The sequence below is a fragment of the Taudactylus pleione genome, unplaced genomic scaffold (assembly GCF_031769625.1).
Source record: "Taudactylus pleione unplaced genomic scaffold, aTauple2 ptg000711l, whole genome shotgun sequence".
In the NCBI taxonomy this organism is placed as follows: domain Eukaryota; kingdom Metazoa; phylum Chordata; class Amphibia; order Anura; family Myobatrachidae; genus Taudactylus; species Taudactylus pleione.
This window is the reverse complement of record NW_028285113.1, coordinates 3,841,723-3,862,460: the sequence shown is the minus strand read 5'-3', so window position 1 is coordinate 3,862,460 and position 20,738 is coordinate 3,841,723. Positions and strand designations below refer to the sequence as shown.

Below are 20,738 nucleotides of genomic sequence, written 5' to 3'. Positions count from 1 at the left end.
GCAGGGATAATTTATGTCACAGAAGAGGGCAGGGATAGTCTATGTCCTGGAAGGGGGCAGGAATAGTTTATGTCACAGAAGAGGGCAGGGATAGTCTATGCCCAGGAAGGGGGCAGGGATAGTCTATGTCCTGGAAGGGGGCAGGGATATTCTATGTCCTGGAAGGGGACAGGGATAGTCTATGTCACGGAAAGGGGGCAGGGATAGTCTATGTCCTGGAAGGGGGCAGGGATAGTCTAAGTCCTGGAAGGGGGCAGGGATAGTCTATGTCAGGAAGGGAAGTGGGGAACGGATTTGCCTATGTTATATAATGATTACTAGATTTAATTTGTTGCACTTGAATAGATGCAACTTAGTCTTCTGTCAGCTTTAAAATATATCTTAACACTGGCTACATCCATAGATATGTTTACATACAAAATAACAAAAATGAAAGAGCTGACATGGAAACTGAATGACAAGCTTATATAACCTAAATCATAAATGTTCACAAACTAAAAACAATAATGTAAATATTGTAAAGATTCTTTTCTACCCTTTGAGACACCAAAACTGTCTTTTTTTCCAAACAAATTAAGTCTATACAACTTTTGCTGAGTTCCACCTTTTCCCTAAATTTTTACCATCATAGGTAAGTGAGGACTTGAACTTGCGGAAAGGCAACCCCATGTCTTCCCGATAGATGCACTAGGAACAGACACTGCAATGCTCATCTTCAGCTACGTATTTTTCCTAACCATTACACATTTGTATAACCAGTAATACATCATTAATTAAAATTTTAGTAATGAGATTAACAATCATCTAATCACATCCCCTTAACAACCAAACCTGTAAATTGTTTATTTACCAAAAATGTTCTCTTTACCTTGATCTGAAAACAAAAAAGAAAAAACCACTGAAATATGGATTAATTTGTCCTAAAGCTGGGTACACACTTCAGCGACCCAGTGGCCAACTGAGCGGCTGATTACGTAAGCTACAGTATACACACTTACCAATCAGCCGCTCTAAATGTCTGGCCAGACATCACAACTGGGCGGGCATTTAAATTTGCTTGCCCTGTTGTGTTGTCATTGTCGGCGGTTCCTGCGACCAGTGTATGGGTGGTCAGTGGGGTCGCCCGTACAGACAGACATACAGATTTATCTGGATATATTGGCATTGGCTATGCACCAGGACCGACCTGACATGTTGGTGAACGACCTCATTCACAGACATATTGCGTGTACACACATGCCGATACACTCTCGCTATATTGCTCGTCGCCCGAACGAACAATATATATCAACAAGTGTGCACCCAGCTTAAGTGCTTCAATTTGACAAAGTATGTTTGGTCTGTCTGCGGGTATCATGGCAAAATTATTAATTGATATGTTTGTTTTGAAGGGATTTCTCACTTTATAGCAACTTTAATTATTGGTTTGTACATACTGTTGATGAATCATTTACTAATTGCACATATATATTTCCTACTTCCATTTTTCCACCCACCGAAAAACCATTATATAATCCATATAGAATGATTGTTATTATGAAATGTAGAGATAACTAAAATATACTGAAGACTATATCAAAAGCACAAATCACAGCTGATTTATGTAATTTCTAAGGCAAAGTAAAAGAGCAACTCAAGTAGAAAACATATACTGTAATTGAGCCAGAAAGATAAAGGGGTAGTTTCATGTAATCTTCTAAAAGTGGAGGTGTGGCCTACAGTAACCAATCAGATTGTAGCTGTCATTTACCTACCACATTCTCAAACATAACTATTACCTGATAGGTTGCTATGGGAAACACCTTAACTTTTCCTTTTTAGAAGTTTTAGTAAATTTACTTCAAAGTTTCATCCACATATAAAGCAATTTATTCAAGTTTTTCTGAAGGCGGATTATCTTTTATTCGTACTTCTCGAAATAAGTTATTAAATCAGGGTAAAAAAAAAGATGATGTATAAATATATCACCAGATCTATACTCAGAGTTCATACCATATCATTCAATACCACAAATGTATTGCACACCACTGCTTCAACAACATAAAAGTTATACAGTCCAATAATTGGTTGCTAAATGATTAAAAGGCAAAAGAAAATAAATGCAACCCAGAGCATTTGACCAAAAACTACTGTACTGTTTTCTTTACAGAAGCTGATAAAGGCTATTTGCAAACCAGTCTATTTATATATTTATATATATTTTTTTTATTTAAAAAAAAATAAACCAAAAAACTGCAAACGATTTCTCCAGTCCTTTTTTTGGATTTTGTAGTCTTTGGGTGTTTCCATGAAGACTAGGTCTAGAGTTCCAATATCTTCATTTAGTCAGTAACCTTAATCATGTCATCAATACAAACTAAAAAACAAAAAACAAAAATCCATCTTCACCACGAAGTTGTTGGAACGACCAAGGCCAGCAGTAAAGTTAAGGAAGAGGAGGATGCGGAAATGTTATGTAGTGTTGTTTGCGCGCTTGTTACTTTCCCTGCAGTAAAGAGAAAAAGAAAACACGTCAGGTACAATAGAAACCTAGAAGGTTGATTCTCGAAGCGTGGAGGTAACGTGGCAATTGTAAAGAGTACAGGGAAGTGCAGTAGTCACAGGAAAACGGGATGTAGTTTAAATGCTGGGAATCGGGATGCCGGTGCTCAAAAATACCAGTCAGAATTCTGGCGCCGGCTTCCTGACAGTAAGTAGTGGGTTTAGGAGGAGGGTCTCCCTACCCTAACCCTTCCTTAGTGGTGCCTAACCCTAACCTCCCACCCTGGTACCTAACCCTAACCTCCCTCTGTTAGTGCCTAACCCCCCCCCTTCCCAGCACACTAAGCCTAACCCTCCTGGGGAGTGCCTATCTCTAACCCTCCCTAGTGGTGCCTAACCCTAAGTCCCCCTGGGGGTCCCTACAGCTAACCCTCCCCACCGTGGCTAGACGCTAAGACACCTGGCTTACCTTTGTATCGCATGCCAGGTGTTGGGATTTAGTAGTGGGGCTAATAATAGGCGTCGGGACTACAATGCCTATCTTTAGTCCCATGTCGGGATGTGAGTGTCTGGATATTGGCAGGCGGGATAGTGCCCGCCGGTATCCTGACCGCATACTGGGTTAGGGTTAGAGTTAAGATACTTACCGACAGGCATCCCGTACCCAGCCCCAGGAAAACAAATTGTTTCCCTTGATTCCCCTGCTGATTCTTTTATTTTTACAAGGTCCCCATTTTTGTAATCATTAAGATAATTAACCTTAAAAACTGCCGCCAATATAGCAAGTGGTGGGGGACTGAATGAGACTGCTAAAACCCAATTACTCGTATACAGTAACGGCAGGGAATTTAACATTTCTCAGATATCCTTAAATTATACCCACCACTTCTTGCCATGTGTGGTGTGTCTTGTGTGTGTAACTCTGTATGTGTGTGAGTGTGGGGGGGCGGGGATAAATTTGGTGATGACCATTATTATTGGCGATCTCATAAAATCATCCACAGTTGTCTAATGCATAAAGTGAAAGATTGCAAGAAACCGTTAATGATGCTAATGAATGATGTTGTGATCAGGGCTGGATTATGGTTTGGGGAGGTCCCAGGCAAACTAATATGTGGGGGCCACACCAATAAAATTATCAAAATCATAAACTGGCATTGTTATTAAAAAGTATAATGTGTAAATACTAGAGATGAGCGGTTCGGTGTTGCTGAAAACTGAACACACCCGAACTTTGGGGTTGGAGTCGAACCGAGTCCCGGCTCCGATTACTTTTTGGGTTCAGAGAAGGTCTTCACGTGAGTTCGGAACTCAGATCTAAAAACATCATCTCAGGTTTTAGATTGCATATAAACAGGTCCAAATTATATGATTTTAGCTGGTTTTTATCAATTTTAAAGAAATACAAAATCAAAACACTACGGTCTGTGCACATCTCTAGTAAATACTGCCAGCACCACAAATGTGTTAAACACACTGCAGTGCCCCCCATTCATATTATGCCACACATTAACCCCAGATCACATATGTTTCACTGCCTCCACACTGTTGACGTAGCTATGTTTTTAGGGGTCTCCTGGGTAACTGCCCCAGCTGTCTCCAGTTGTTAATCTGAAACCGGATCTGAACTACAGATAGAGCAGTCTTTATTGAAATGTTTCCTTTAACTCAATCATCAGCTGTGTGTAACATCAGTACTGTGAATCACTGAGGACCCCGACACAAGCCCACTCCATCTGTAGCTTTATGACGGGTATATTATCATTATGTATCTCAATCTACTAAAACAAGGGGTGGGTTCCTGTACCCGCAGAATACTAATGAAACAAACGGTTGGTGGCGTAAACCCCAGTAGAATGCTATCAGGTGAATGCTTTTGTGATCTTAGCTATTAGATGATATCTGTAAGTCTCATTCATCAACTGGCTGCATGACACAACAAGTCAGGACTAATTTACATGTGTAAAACAAAATGATCTATTAGAGTCATTTGTCCGTGTTTACTGGGGACCCTAGTACAATTTATAATAAGGCACGATGTGAATGTAAGGCAACATTTACTGCAGGACATTCTTAGCTCACTGAGTAATACATAATGTGCGTTTAGCATATTCAGATGTACGCATATAATAACTTAGTGATGTCTCATGGGATTCATGAAGTCATAGTAATGTGGCTGCTGAATAGCTGGAACGTCAGGTGATATACTTACAGACACAGAAAGCTAAAGCTACTCAGGCTGTACACAGTAGAAATAATTGCAAGGGTATATATATATATATATATATAATATATATTTATTATTTACATATGAATAATGCTTGTAAACCAGTTGTGATTAAATAGACAGAGTTTTGCTGCTTCTGCAAGGGTCACTGCAGCGTTAACCGCAAATACAGAGATATACTTAAAGAGATTGTGTTTTCTATTGTGGCTCTTAGTACAATGGCCTGGACCTTTAGACGCTAAGCTGGGGAGATGTGGACTAGATGCTATTGCTATGAATGGTGTACCATGGCTAAAGCTTAAGTGAGGAATATCTTCTGTGTCACTGTATTTTGGCTGTGAATAGTTTGGGATATTTGGGCTCATTACAAGAAATAATCTGTGGCATATTGTGGAGTCCTCTGCAATAAACTCTGCTCCATCTGTAATAATTGGAAAAGAATGTTGCCAAGGGAGGAACTACAGGTAAAGCAAAGGTATGTGGCCACTACCAGGCCCATGGATAGGTGCCCGGCAATGCCAGATTTTCTATACATCTGTTGCCCCCTCTTTGTTCCTCAAACTGCAGAGTGGAGGTCACTTCTGTGCCATCGCCTGTGTTGGACAGTGAATACCCAGGAGAGAGTAAAGCGGGGCATGGGAAGCTAGAGAGGCATCACAGACCCATGGGTGCCGAGAGGGGGGGGAGCGGGTACAAACTACCTGGGCCCACGCTTGTTGGAGGGGCCCGGTGGGGACCCGGGTCCAGCACCGATCCCCCCCATCTTACATCACAGCAGCCCAGCACATGCTGCTGTGTGCTGGGCTGCACTGGGAGACTGCTCGCGGCTGCTAAGAAGCAGCCACAGCAGTCTCCTATTCCTGTGGGGGGAGTGATCAAGCTGATCGTGCCCCCCACTGGTTACGCGCCAGGCTGAGGGGTCTCAGAGTGCCCCCCTTGCCAGTGCGCAGTGCTGCAAAACTGTTTTCCTGCTTTTTGGGGTTTTTTTTACCTAAGGGGGCATGGCCATGCCTCCCACAATCAGGTCGCGCCCCCCTTTTTTTACCGTGCCTGGCGCGGCTCTTGACGGGCCCCTACCTATATTTTATTATGTGGCTCAGTGAAGCACTGTTATGTCCCTCTCTACATCACATCTTGATACTTCTGACAAAGTTCCTTCCAACTGATAAACCCTATGAAACCCCCCCTGTAAAAGACTCCCTTCTTCTCCAATTCTTCAGGCATTCCATAAAACTGACCTCATCTAATTCCCAAGCTATCTTACTATCCTCAATCTTCATCTTATCCTGCATTTTTTCTTTTTTTATACTCAAAAATACCCTCTGACTCAAAACCAACATTACCATATGGCTGGATCCCATAGCCCCAACATTCCTGTGTGATTGGATCCCATAGCTCCATCATTGCATTGTGGCTGGATCCCATAGCCCCAACATTCCTGTGTGATTGGATCCCCACGCTCCATCATTACATTGTGGCTGGATCCCATAGCCCCACTAAGCATTTTTCCTGTTGCTATCTGGCTGGACCACGGCTCTAACCATTTGGTAGATCGGAAAGAGCCGAAACAGATGGATACAATTCGGTGGCTGTGTAGACAGATTTTGTGAACTCACTTTATGTAATTTATTAGTTTTTAAAATATTTTTATTTATAATCTTCCTTATGGTAAGTGATTGGGAGTGGACGGGATGGATGGCCTTTGTTTGCAACATTGATATCTTGTAATAAAGGAGGCTAAAAAATGTAAGTACTATATCATTTTACTATTGTTTTAATGTCAATTGCTTTAAGCCCTAAAGTACTGTATACAGTATAGAGAATAAATGATTACTGTATTATTATTAGACACTGATGTATGGGACACAAACAGATTACCTGAATAAAAGGGAACTCTGATTTGCGAACTGGCTGTTCCATCTCCACCTTCACTGACGGCGCGCACTTCTATGATATAAAAACCAGAATCGGGAAGCAGGACTACAGCTGATGTTGTCTGTGTTTGGATGACTTGGTTGTTGCTGTGACCTTCTTGTCTCAACATGACCTATGGATTAAGCAATGGAACAATTGCCTGTTATGCCTTAATTCAAAGGTAGAACACCAAATTGGAGACTTAAACAGGAGACGCTGAACTGTGACCTTTCAGAAACTCAGTAAAAGCTTCAATATAAACAGCGAAAATAAAACATCTTATACAGAGAATGATGGGATTTCCACTGTGCCCAAGGTTTCAAACTGTGAATCAAAACAAAAGTAACCCATCTCAGCAGGCAAACAAATCACATTTGTCGAATAATGTACTGTAAACTCTAGTATGTTGGATCCTTCAATCATCGGCTATCCCTCTCTCCTTTGTGTGGTACAACACCTGGCCAACACCTACTGCTAAGCGGGCATCTCCTTCTCTATGTTTTCCGTCACTTTATAGCCATTAGCAATGGCATGCTCGTGTCCCATGGTGCATGACAGAGATAAGATAGCCAATCAAGATTATATTATATAATCTACTCAGTTCCATCTGTTGAGGAATGTGCACTCTCATGATTCATGAAGTGGTATAAAGAGACTGATTATTTATTTATCTATCCAATTTCAAACTCTTTAGCTAGAGATGGTTTAATCCCATAAAATGTGCGGGTAACATGATTCTCAGAATTATACAGTATAAATAGCATTATACTTAAAAAGGATATACATAATAACATATCTGTGACTATCAGGGTAGGGCTGTTCTTTTGATGTTGCAAGGGTGGGGAGATGCAACTTCTGAGCCACCCTGGATAAATGACCCATCAATGTACTGTATCACAGTTTGTGCCAGATACATATTACGGCCAGGTCCAGAATATATGGTCATTGTCATATGACAATGCTGTCCTGTTTCTGTTCAATGAACAGTAGCCAACACAAAGTTGCTGACCTTAAACAAACTCTAATTGACTGTTTGTGTTGATAAATGAAGCCTTTATCTCACGAGAATATCATAGCTTCTAGAAGAGCGACAACCCGGGTTACAACAAAGACCTATTCACAGATTCAGCACACTGGGCCAGCAAGACTTATGACCAGCACAGGTGCAGCATACAGGTCTAAGGAACCAATGGGTTGAGGTCTGGAGATTCCTCCTAACAGAGAGAGCAGCAGTGCCAGCATAGAGCAGAACAGGAGCAGGAAGGACCCTGGCTGCTGTTACCTAGCAACTAGCACTGAATCCGTTGCCAGATATAAACCTGTTGCCTACACAGTGGGCAAATGTGCCAGTCTGCGCATGCACAGAATAAGCTCCCGCTCTGCTCTTTTTTGCTAGTGGCATCACCGGGCACCTAAAAAAATGTCCTTATGGGGTCCGGCTATGAACCATTCTGCCCATGGATTTAACAGTTTGTTATATTAATATCATATGAAAAAAAATGTATTCTAAACACTGAAAATTTTAATATCTAATTATTGCAAAGAGGCGAGGTGTAAGCAGTATCAGTACACATCTCTGTAGTGTGAATCCTTAGAGGATAACAGTAATTTGCAGTTTTTGAAAACTAAATTGCAAAGAAATGTGTTGTTTATATGTTTAAATGGAGAGGACAAAATGAGCACTGCAATGAGGACATTAATGGAAGCATTTATTTAAAAAATACTTCACTGCACAGTCTTTGCAATGACAGGCTCTCATGCAATGACCCGGCAAGATTATTTTTTAAATTACTGTGCAAAATAATTATCATTGTGGTTATAAGATATTATACTTTTGAGATGTAGTTAGCAGACTGGCGGACGGCATGCCGCCGGTCTGAACCCAGACGGTGGCAGCCTGACCAGGACTTAACATAGGCTTCAAAATACTGACGCCTATCTTAATGCCGACGCCGGAATACAGACAAGACGCCAGCCCGAACGAGGTAAGCCAGGGTCGTCTTAGCTGTTAGCCGCGGGGGTGGGGGGTGGGGTTGGGGGAAGTGTTAGGTTTAGGTAGCATAGCGGGGATAGCGTTAAGTTAGGGTTAGGCAACCCTAGGTGAGAGGGTTAGGGTTAGGCACCGCTGGGGGGGGTTAGGGTTAGGCACTAAGGAGGGAGGGTTAGATTTAGGCACAAAGGGGGAGACTTAGGTTTAGGCACTAACAGGGAGGGTTAGGGGGCGAGGTGGGATGGGTTAGGGTTAGGCTACAAGAAGGGAGGGTTAGGGGGAGAAAGCGGAAGGGTAATTATACTTTCCCGCCCCCTGTCGGGATACCAACCATCAGGAAGCCGCTGTCGGTAATTTTGACAGGAGGCATCCCGGCTGCCGGCATTATATACCGATTCCTATACTTTTTTCTTAAATAGACTCTTATGGTTATATTTATGAAGCAGCGGCTTTTGCAAACTGCGGGTTAGAGCTTCAGCTCAAAATTTAAGGCGGCACTAATAAGGAGTGCAAAGTCCAGTGTGTTTCACACTTAATATTAGTGCTGCTTTTAATTTAGAGCTCAAACCCACCTGTAGGCTTCAATATTTTGTTATATCACTTTAACAAAACTCAATAACCAGTAAAAGTTAAAGTACATTATTTTTTTTTTAACTGGAGAACCAATACCGAATTGTGGGTTGTTTCCTGTCTCTAACTGACAGTAACAACATACTGTATTGTATGTACATAATGAATTACATATATTTATAGCTATATGCAAAATGTACCCTTAATTCAATAGAACAGTGGTCTGACCTTGTATCCCATGACATCTGACTCGTTTGCTAATGATCTGACTGCTTCCCAGCCCAAGGACACATGGGACCCGTTCTGTATCCACTTGACAATGCTCGGAGCTTGACTGGGAGCTAGAGAGAAAAATAGAATCTCTTATATACAAATTACATGTAAATAAATATTCCAAACCATGCCCAAAGAATTGCTCTCTCTATAGTTATCCTGCTCGCACAGCTGGAGGCTGATAAACCATCGCCTGCTCCAGCGGTGTCATTTTAATAGCTACTCTAAGTGATGGAACTTAGTGTAGAAACCAGAATCCTTTTTATCTCTCTTCTGTGTCAGAAATGCTTAGTCCTGTTTTCACAGAATAAAATATCAATATGTTCTGGACAGATCGTTTGCAGTGACAATCTTACAGTTCAATACATAGGCTGCACATTAACACTGTGAGGGACATGTATAAAAACAGATCAGATGTCAATAAAAAAAAAAAAGACAAACCAGGATGCACGTCTTATGTTTAACACTAATGTGTTAGCTAAAAAACAATATGAGTGATAAATCTCAAGGCGCACAATAATAAAAAAAACCAGTCACCTGAATAACATGGACCACTTAATCCATGAATTACAAAATGTAATTCGGAAAAGAGAACAGGTGTGGCGCTAAGCTCAGTTCCACAAGGTACCGTGTAACTAAAATTACCACATCCACTAATTGTCCATAAAAAATGAACTCATAGTGTAGTAATTAATGTACACAAATGTCACCACCCATGTGTTTCAACATCCAAAAAGGTGTATGATAGATGCACATTAGAATCCGTCAGCCAATAATGAAAAAATAGCATACCCTTCTCACAGTGGATAGGGGTATGTGGTGCACATAAAGGTTTCTTTTTAGCTGAAAACATCCTACACCACATGGAAATAAAATAAACACCATACCAAGCAAGAAATATCCGGCGGTAGGCGTACCTTACTCACACATCATAAGGTAGGTTGAATCATATCACGGTTTCTTTCTGACTCTGAAAATGTCTCCTCTCCAATTACCACTGTACTTAATCCTCACCGTAAAATAATTGGTATACAGAAGTAAGAGATAGCCACATCAGAAAGGAGGCATGACATTTATTGATAACATAAAATACCGCTGTCATGCATGTAAGTACAACCGATCAGAGGTGATAGCAACAAAACAAAAGCAGCATATCACCTGAACACCGGCCGGCCGGCCAATTAATTCTGCCCAGGGGGCTGATATCTCTGTCAGTGATTGTACATCAGACAAAAGTTATTACTCTCTCGGCCAACGCGTTTCAACTTAGAGTACGTTTTTTCAAGGTGAGAGAGCAGTTCACTTCATGGGGATTAAGTAGCGCTGAGCACCGGATACTGTTGGATACAACTTCCAGAATTTCCATACCCAGATGCTATCAACATACTCCGGTTGCTACTCTCTCTCCTATATCTAAATAGGAGTAAGTGATATACATGCTTAATATAAAAACATGTAACAAAATACCGCTAAGTATATTCAACTATATAAAATATGAGTAAAAAAATAAATAAATAAATAACACTTTTCTTCGTAAAAATTAAAGTGATGTATCTGGATCTGTCTGTGGTGATATACTGTGACCATGGTAACAGATGGTCACTGTGTTAGCGGCACAGATAATAACAAACTATCAAACTATGCACTATGCTATTTGTTTCTAATAGTGCAAATGAATGTAGTATAAAATACATAAAAACATACAGTTATATAAAATAAAATAAAATCCATAGTAAAAACTGAAATGCTTACTCCTATTTAGAGAACATAAATTAATACATCAGTGCAGAATGATCTGAATTATAACATATATAACTACATATTTTAAATATATTATATAAACCACTTGATATCAAAATCATAATTAATACCATGAGGTGACAAGGTATTCAGGTCATAGATCCACCTCGTTTCCCTTTTCGCTAATCTGATGTCTCGATTGGGGTTATGCCAGTCTTCATTAACTACATCAAGACCACAGAATTTAGTTATGTGTTTCACTGAACAATTATGTACTATTTTGAAATAAGCCGAAAAGGATGATTCTCATTGCTATCTTTTATGTTCCTCACATGTTCTGACCAACGAACTTTGAGGGTCCTCATGGTTTTTCCCACATGTAACTTGTTACAGGAACACTGTATGGCATAAATGGCATATTTAGTATTACAAGTTATAAATGTCATATTTTATAGCTTTGGCCACCTATTTCAAAATGAGTTACATTTTTCGTATCTTATGGACAAGATATACAGATACTACAGTCACCGCACCTGTGGAATCCTCTCTAAAATAAGCACTTGACACCAGTTTGTCCTTAATTAATTCCTAATAATTTGGGATACTTTAAAACAAGTGAGCTTCTTTTTCATAGATACCCACATTTCAACAGTTACGTTTTAGGAAAATAAATTGGCTTTTAGGGACGTTTTGCAACCATTGTGGTAAATGGTTGCTTTTAGCATCAATGTACGGTACGTGCTTGAGGGGCCTAGTCATCATACCTAAAAAATCGATGGAGATAATTAGGTTTAGAACTGGCATGGAGTTCTACCTAATTACCGGAGGAATTCATCATTCCTCCTCTCCATAACTATCTATTTTGAAAAGCTGTAATTTTTGTGATGACAGCTTTTTGAGAAATAGTTAGTTATCCCTCTCTACACTAACTTACTGCAGCTGTAATCAGTGCTGCGCATGCGCTGTTACATTCGTAAAACCAGCGCATGGGCAGCAGTGCCTACAGCTGCGGTCATTTTGTTCCCCCTCACCCCTCCTCCGCTCACCTCCCCCTGTCCCGCACTTACCTGTCCGCTGCAGCGCCTCCAGCTCCAGTGTCTGCTCTGACACGTGTTCTCCCAGCAAACCACAGTACAGCTTGGAAAAAAAAAAAACTTTATTGTGTTCTGCTGGGAGAACACGTATCAGAGCAACCGCCGGAGCCAGAGGAGGGACCAAAGCACCAGAGGAAGTGTCACCTGCTATTTACCACCTCACAGTGGCGGATAGTAACTCCATCAAGTTCCGAAAATACATAATTTGCGGAATTTGATGAATACCATCATTTCCATATCCCCATACTAATGTACTAATGTACGGAGGAGTGTGGAAATTAATGCAGGGGGGACTTATCAGTGATATCTCCTGTGTTAAGTCTCTTCATGAATACTAAAATAACGTTAATTCAGGAAAATGTCCTTAAAAACGTTATGTTAGTGTTGATGAATAGGCCCCTAAATGTGATGGATTACTATAAGTGGATGTCTTGATTTGCCCATTTTTAATATACACAGTATACTCAGGTCGAGAAAATTAACCCTCTCACTACTAATAGTGAGAGGGTTAATGTGATGTTTTTAAAATTAGTATTCTAGTAACTACAGAAGTTCTGAAGTGATATATGGTCCCCTTTTCATATAAAGCGTACGCTGTTGATGTAATGCCACCATTGGGCCAGGTTTGCCTCCCAGCCATGTCCATGCCAGACGGTGGAATCCTCCCATCTGGACAAGAATATGTTAGCATAGCTGGTGGCAAACATGATCCCCATCACTGTCCTTCAAATGTGATCTCCCCTTAACCACAAGGGTTTGCATATGGTGGTCAATAAACAAGTACAAATTTGAAATAATGGAATTAGTACCTGTCCAGGTGGTTTGGTGTAATTTTTATGAATTTTCGGCAGCAAATAAAGAACCGGGACTGAATATTCATCTTTGATTAAAAATTCACCAGTATACTTATTGATAGTATGGTTCTCAACATATTTGAAACTGTGATTCAGTTTAGCCTACATTTTAAATGCTCTTAATTTCCTACATGTATGTCATTCTTTTAGTTGTCTAAACATTTCTTCCGTGTATTGCGTTCTATTTAAAATGACCACTCCTCCACCCTTGTCTGCGGGCTCAATAATTATATTATCGTTTGCTCACACATTATCCAATGCTTTCCTTTGGGTGAGTGTCAAATTATGTTTAGGTTGAGGGAGAATGTCTTTTATTGAGTTAATCTCCTGCATAACTATATTTTGAAAAGTTTCGATGAAACAAACAACCTTTCATGCTGTATGTTCAGGATTGAATGTGGACTGTTGTTTAAAAGGGATAACTTCTGTCTCCTTAACTTGGTGAATGCTATCTTGATTGTTATGGGCAAAAAACATTTTTAAAGACAGCTTCCTAATAAAATTCCTCACATCACTATACTGTATAAATAAAAAATAATAATAATTTGATTACTAGGTGCAAATTTAAGGCCTTTCTGTAGGACAGCAGTTTTATCCTCAGACAAAAGATGATCTCTTAGGTTAAAGATTTTTGTGAGGGCTGAGCCGGATGTATCCTTTGTACTATCCTCTCGAAATGTAATAGATTTCTTATAAGGTCTATCACTCTTGCGATTACCCCCTCGTTCACCTCTCTTAAATATTTTCTTTTTTGTTATTTTATTAGAACGTATTGATTTTTCCACGAGAACATCCTTTGGTCAAAAAAAAATCACTGGTCTCATGAAGATTATCCAGAATATCGAATGTATTTCTGGAATGAAAATCATCATCCCTAATGGGAGTATAAGTATCTCTAGGTGATTATTCCTTCAATTTTTTCAGCGGTATTTTAGGTTATCAATAAAGTTCATGCCTACTTTCTGATGCGGCTATCTCTTATTTCAATATACCAATTATTATTTTCAGTCACAAAGAAACCGTGATATGATTCAACCTACCTTATGATGTGTGAGTAGGGTATGCTTACCGCCGGATAATTCTTGCTTGGTATGATGTTTATTTTATTTCCATGTGGTGTAGGACATATTTGGCTTAAAAGAAACCTTTATGTGCACTACATACCCCTATCCACTGTTTCATTATTGGCTGACGGATTCTAATGTGCATCTCTCATACGTCTTTTTGGATGTTGAAACAGATGGGTGGTGACATTTGTGTACAGTGCATCCGGAAAGTATTCACAGCGCGTCACTTTTTCCACATTTTGTTATGTTACAGCCTTATTCCAAAATGGAATATATAAATTTTTGTCCTCAAAATTCTACACACAATACCCCATAATGACAACGTGTAAAAAGTTTTTTTGAGATTTTTGCAAATTTAATAAAAAAAAAAAAAACTAAGAAATCACATGTACATAAGTATTCACAGCCTTTGCTTAATACTTTGTTGATGCACCTTTGGCAGCAAGTCTCAAGCCTCAAGTCTTTTTGAATATGGTGCCACAAGCTTGGCACACCTATCTTTGGGCAGTTTCGCCCATTCCTCTTTGCAGCACCTCTCAAGCTCCATCAGGTTGGATGGGAAGCGTCGGTGCACAGCTATTTTCAGATCTTTCCAGAGATGTTCAATCGGATTCAAGTCTACGCTCTGGCTGGGCCACTCAAGGACATTCACAGAGTTGTCCTGAAGCCACTCCTTTGATATCTTGGCTGTGTGCTTAGGGTCATTATAAAATATACAGAATACATATATATATATATATATATATATATTATTTTTTTTACTACATTATTGGGCTGACTGAGTAGGGGGGAAAGCAAAACATTAAGTATTTTTGTAAAAATATAGCTGTTCATCATTTGCGGGCTACATGTGAAAGCAGCCAGTATATACCCTACATGCAAATAAATACATATATACACACATATGTACATAAATAAATGTGTATGCACCCCTTCCAGTGCAACAGTGTGTCCAAGTGCAACGTTAGTTAATTATTTTGCTTTACTCTCATCAGAACCAGTTTCTATATATCTAGCTATGGGCCTGATTCAGACCCGGATGCTATTTGCAGACGGTCGTTCAAAAAAGGGGCTGGCTATTTAAATTGTGTGCTCGCTCATTGCGGTTTGTTGAAGCCTCTATGTCTGAGCAAGCAAACCAAAAATGCGCTCGCTATTTTGTAAAGACGCCCCTTTGCCGTTCGCATCACACGTCATCTCCGGTATTTATTAGATTGATCAGGAACATCGAAAGGCATCTGAACTGCTTGCAGTGCTTGTGGTAGCTTTTTCTTACCGCTATCACTGCGAGCAGTTCAGGCTAAAAGACAACCAAGTGACGTGGTCATTGACGCTCCTTTACTAATTATGCACTCCCATTAAACGCCCTTTTGACCGTTAGGCACGCCTGCGCTCGGATCTCCACTCCCCCGTTTTCAAGCACCTTCCCCTGTTACCACCCACAAACGGTACATTCTGTCAGTCAAATTAGCAGACCTTCACTGTTTTGCGAGCACTCGATTTCCGACCGCAATGACTGGTTTGCGCATGCGCATTACGACTAGGGATGTGCAGGCTCGGATAGGTTCGAGTTTGCACGTTGAGTTCGGATTTTTCCATCCAAAAAAACGGAACTCAGAAAGAGGCTAAACGTCATCTTACATGGACAAACATCATCATTCCTGGACAAAAGTCCAGGAATGATGATGTTCGTCCATGTAAGATGACGTTTAGCCTCTTTCTGAGTTCCGTTTTTTTGGAGGGAAAAATCCGAACTCAACGTGCAAACTCGAACCTATCCGAGCCTGCACATCCCTAATTACGACCCATACGTATGCGCAGTTGTGTGAACATCGCTCAGAGCGAACGAGCGGCCGCTTACGAGCGGCTCTGGATCAGGCCCTGTGTTCGCATACATTTTATTACTTATTGTTAGCTGTGGCAAAACTTAGTAACCTGAAATATCTGCTCTTATTTTAAGTAATGATGCTGTTTGTGTCATCATGCAATGTGGGGCCACAATAGTGTCATTAGCGTCATCAGCGACCATCCCCCATTGCATGGAGACTTGAACAGCGTCTTTGTGCAGTGGCAGCCAGGCCTGGTGATGCCTGTGTCTGCCTCACAAGAACGAGAAAAGTGATGCTCTCCATGGCGTCACAAAGCTCAGGAGTATTTATATTATCACTGGCACAAACATTCTGAATGTATAACAAACTAGAGCTTATTTTTCCCAGTGCGGTGTGAAATTCCCAGTCTCATCAGTGGCAAACGTAGGATTTCTAGAGGGGGGTTTCCAAATGCTGGATTTTAAAGCGAGTGTGGCCAGTCTGTGAAGAGGGCAGAATTAGTACTCAACCAGTTTTAATATGTTACATACAAAGTGTATTGTGTATCATAATTCCATCATTTACAGGACCAGCGATCACAATAAGCCAATAGATGCGGCAGTAGGCCATCCTGCCTGAGCTGAATGTTTTAATTTTAGATGTGGGCACCATTCCAGACTATTGGAACAAGTCCGGGAGCCTGGAGGAGCAGCAGAAGAACCTAGCACTGCCCTGGACATATTGGGCTCTATAGCAGTGCATCCCTAATAGTGCATGTTTTCCAGATCCTCTAGTTGTTGCACAGGTTATTTATTACTGTCTGATACATGTTAAAAGATCCACAAGTGGTGCTAATTATTTCATTTGTTATACTGAGAAGAACATGCAACACTAGCAAAATTCTATTATATTACTATTTCTACTGTGGTCATGTGTGTGCTGGGGAGGGGGGTTTCCAGGCAGACGGAAACCCCCCCTGCGTTTGCCTATGCTCATCCTTCAGAGCACCAGACAGTGGTTTTAGAATGATTTCCCTGTAAATCAGACACCTGGTTATATCATACACTTGTAAAGAAACAAGAGTGAGTGAGGGACCCAGGAGAAGGAATGTTACTGTAGGTCACTTACGCGATTTCTTGGTGCTCCCACGTATTCCTGGGCTAGGGGGCCCGTATCCGGCTTTGTTAAACGCTCTTGCCGTTATGTGATATAACGTGTTTCCTTCTAACTCTGTCAGAATGATGGAGGATTCATTTCCAGCGGTTTTCACTTTTTCCGCAGCCTCCTCTTGCTCCATATCTTTCCAGTAACTAACCTGCCAACATTGACCACACAGAAGATTAATTTCGGCAGCCGTGAAGTTTCCACCGTATTCCTTTTATTGCTTATTCGAAGGCGCCGGCCTCCCTACAGCCAGAAGAACCTTCTGTCAAAAAATTAACAGGCTATTCTAAACACCAGGGGTTTGTAGTCCCACGTTTATGCCTGAGCACTATTAAGCATCCCGCCCGGCTGTCTAGGGTCAGGATGTCACTAGATTACTCACAGAATCATTGATATTCAGAGCCTGGGATGTAGTATCACACTGCTTGGCTTCCTGGACAGAATAGTACAAAACAAATGCTGACAGACAGTCAAAATAATTTAAAGAGAAGTCCGGGATGTCTTAGCAGCAACCACATTGTAACCAGCCAGGCTAAGTTGCTCGGCACAATGATTTGCAAGGTGCAGCTGTATAAGAAACAATTTGCCCTTATCACTACCCAAATAGTGATATATCGGCTGCCATGTGATGGATGAGCTCAGACAGGTCACCTAAGGACAAATTGTAGTGGGTTAATGTTTAAGGGAAAAGCATAAGCAAATAGGCAATGGAAGGACATTTTCTTTCAGCTGTTCCAACTAGGACAGGTGTCTGTCACATTTAGTTTATAAAGAGCTCTGACAATGTCAGAATGACCTTTGCTGGAGCAACAGGGATAAATCTGTTGATGGATGTTCCCAGGCTGCTGTACAAAATGACAGAATCTAGTCATACAGTATGTACTCAAGCTGACGATAGGCGGCAATGCAGAACTACAAGTTCCAGCATGCCAAACAAACAAACAACCAAACACACATACAAAAAGCAACCAATATGAATGTGTCGCCTGTGCCAGTGAGTTTTTTGCTTTGAATAATACCAAACAGGGGTGTATCTAGAGGACTCTGGGTAATTGTGCAAAATCTAAGCCGGCTCTCCTCCCCTTTAACAACCCAACGCACTTAGGACAACATTAGATGAGCTTACACAACTGATAGGCCATGGTGTTGCCCCCGACTACATGAAAGATTCATGTAGTCGGGGGCCCGAGGGCTTTAGGCTGATTAGAGGTCTAGCTATCTGTAGACGTTCTGTGCCATCTCCGCGATGCATGTGCCCTAATGGCTCCCGCTGCGAGGGAGATGGGACAGACTTCGGAGAGCAACCAAGTAGGGATGGCCATCGACCATCGATGATTACAAACCATCAATGGTTAACCACCAAACGTTTTGTCATTGATGGCAGAGATCGTTTTGTCATCGATGGCAGAGATCCAATGGTTTTCCCCCAATAATGGCTAACCCATCGATGGCCATCTCTACTACCAAGGTAAGTATGGGTGGAGGGGGGACAGCAGAGCCAGCCATAGATGGAGTAGGGCCAAGTGGGGGGGAGCAGAGACTGCGGTGACCCGTGTCTTTTATACTAAAAAAAAGATTCCACTGCAGTGATTGGACAGACCTTAGAGGACAGCAAAGGACTACTCTGCTGGTGCTGAGAATGAGGTAACTATTAAGCTGAGACAGTATGGGAAAAGGGGGAAAAGGCGTATATAAATTACATACTTGAGTCTATATGTATAAAAGAAGTTTGTATATATATATATATATATATATATATATAAACAATCTAGAAGTAAAACCTAAACAGGGGACACCACATAAAACAGTTTATTGCAATCAATGGAAATTTATGATAACATGCATACCAAAACATAGTCAGAACCACCGCAAGTATAATGGATGATAGGAAAAAGGTAACCCATCAGTGGCCCGAACGTTTTCAGGGACTTGTTTCTTTTACACAGTGAGAACACCAAGCTACGCTCCAACGCGTTTCGTCATCTGACTTCGTCAGGAGGCTGGCTTCTAACTTTTAGGATAAAGGCTGGAAGTTGTGAAGAAGCAGGTATAGAATTAATCCCGACTGGATTCGGGCTTTATCCTTGGGAAAGACGCCGGTTCTAATAGTGTGGGATCTGATCTTTGGATTACACTTTCATACGTTATCTCTCAAAGAAGGGACAGACACACAATCGCTTTTGGGAGTGTTCGCAGGATACTCGTATTATTCAAGATCTTTGGAATGGCGCACTGACTTTATACTCATATATATATATATATATATATATATATATATATATATATATATATATATATATATATATTAGATAAAGCACAGTATATTTATTTCTGCAAATTTGTTACTTGTGGATTTACTCGTACCCTTTGGGATACTCACACTGTAGACTGATGTAATGCACACCACGCTATCTCTTACACAGCCCTGTTATCTGTATTTTCAGTATGTGACCTGATTCATTTAAATCTATGGAAAGTTTTACAGCAATCACTGCATAGTTTGAGTTGAAGTTCACATGAATAGCAGCTAAGAGACTGAACTATGTGCATCTATTTTCAGGTTAAGGAGATATCATGGTTCCTAAGTGAGCGGATGAGGCACGCAGCAGTGCGGAGGATCGCGCCCCGTGGCATTTCATGTGACTGCAGATACTGGTTGACATTAGCAGACAGAGGAAAATCCTAGGCTTTAAAGTGATGGCTGTCATAGTTGGTCATTTACACATGGATAATTTGTCTGGAAGGCAAGAAGAAAAAAAAACTGAACAAATCAAGTCCCTGTTAGATGAACCGAGCTGTCATTCCCCGTCCTGTATACCAGATAATGCAGGATGCCTGCAATGTTATAATCTCATTGTAAAGGATTAACCCTCACGTTGGAACATAGGAGGAATGTTTACTCAAAGATAAAGAGTAGTATGTTACAGTAAAAGACATGTAGCTGACATCTGCCCTATCACGTGCGCAGAGCAGGTCAGACTAAACAACATGCTGTATGCAGGATAATATAGCACAGAGACTGGTGCCTTAGTGATATCCTTGGATCCTAGTGGATCGATAGGCTGCATTATTTAGTCATCAGGGATGTGCGCTGACCCCCGTGTTTTGGTTTTCGATCTGGATTTATCTTGGTGTTTTGGTTTTGGCTTAAAACAAAAAAAAGGTAAGAAGTTACTAAACACAGCTAAAATCATGTCATTTTTGCAATCCAAAACCCAAAATTTGTATTTAAAATCTGAATGCTGATCCGTGGGAAGATCAGAATCATGACTCGGATCTGTCCGGATCCCCTCAAGAGTTAAGAACCGAGACTCATATCTGTCCGGATTCATTGAGGTGGATTTGGATTCCTGGAGAACCGAACCGCACATCTCTATTAGTCAAAGAGACCACCATGCAAAAGCATAGAGGACAAAGTTGGAAGTAAATTGGACGTACATTGCTCTTAAGCAGCGTGCATGGAAAAAATGCGTATATTCACCCATACACAGAGCTCTACCTATCTCCCGATGTCACCACATCAGCGTGCGCACCAGGTTTGCTACTTGTCATCGTA

At 40.9% G+C, this 20,738-nt stretch overlaps 1 protein-coding gene across 1 annotated transcript in view; it reads right to left on the bottom strand.

The window, feature by feature from the left end:
- Window positions 1-1,894: 1,894 nt before the first annotated feature.
- The window catches only part of CNTN5 (contactin 5), a 569,036-nt gene continuing 550,192 nt past the window's right edge, over window positions 1,895-20,738 (bottom strand). The window contains exons 20-23 of the mRNA XM_088456711.1: window positions 17,147-17,333; window positions 9,411-9,523; window positions 6,587-6,755; window positions 1,895-2,485 (exon numbers count right to left, since the gene is read on the bottom strand). Coding sequence (XP_088312837.1) covers window positions 2,385-2,485; window positions 6,587-6,755; window positions 9,411-9,523; window positions 17,147-17,333 — 570 coding nt within the window. The 3' untranslated portion in view covers window positions 1,895-2,384. The remainder of the gene's footprint in view (window positions 2,486-6,586; window positions 6,756-9,410; window positions 9,524-17,146; window positions 17,334-20,738) is intronic.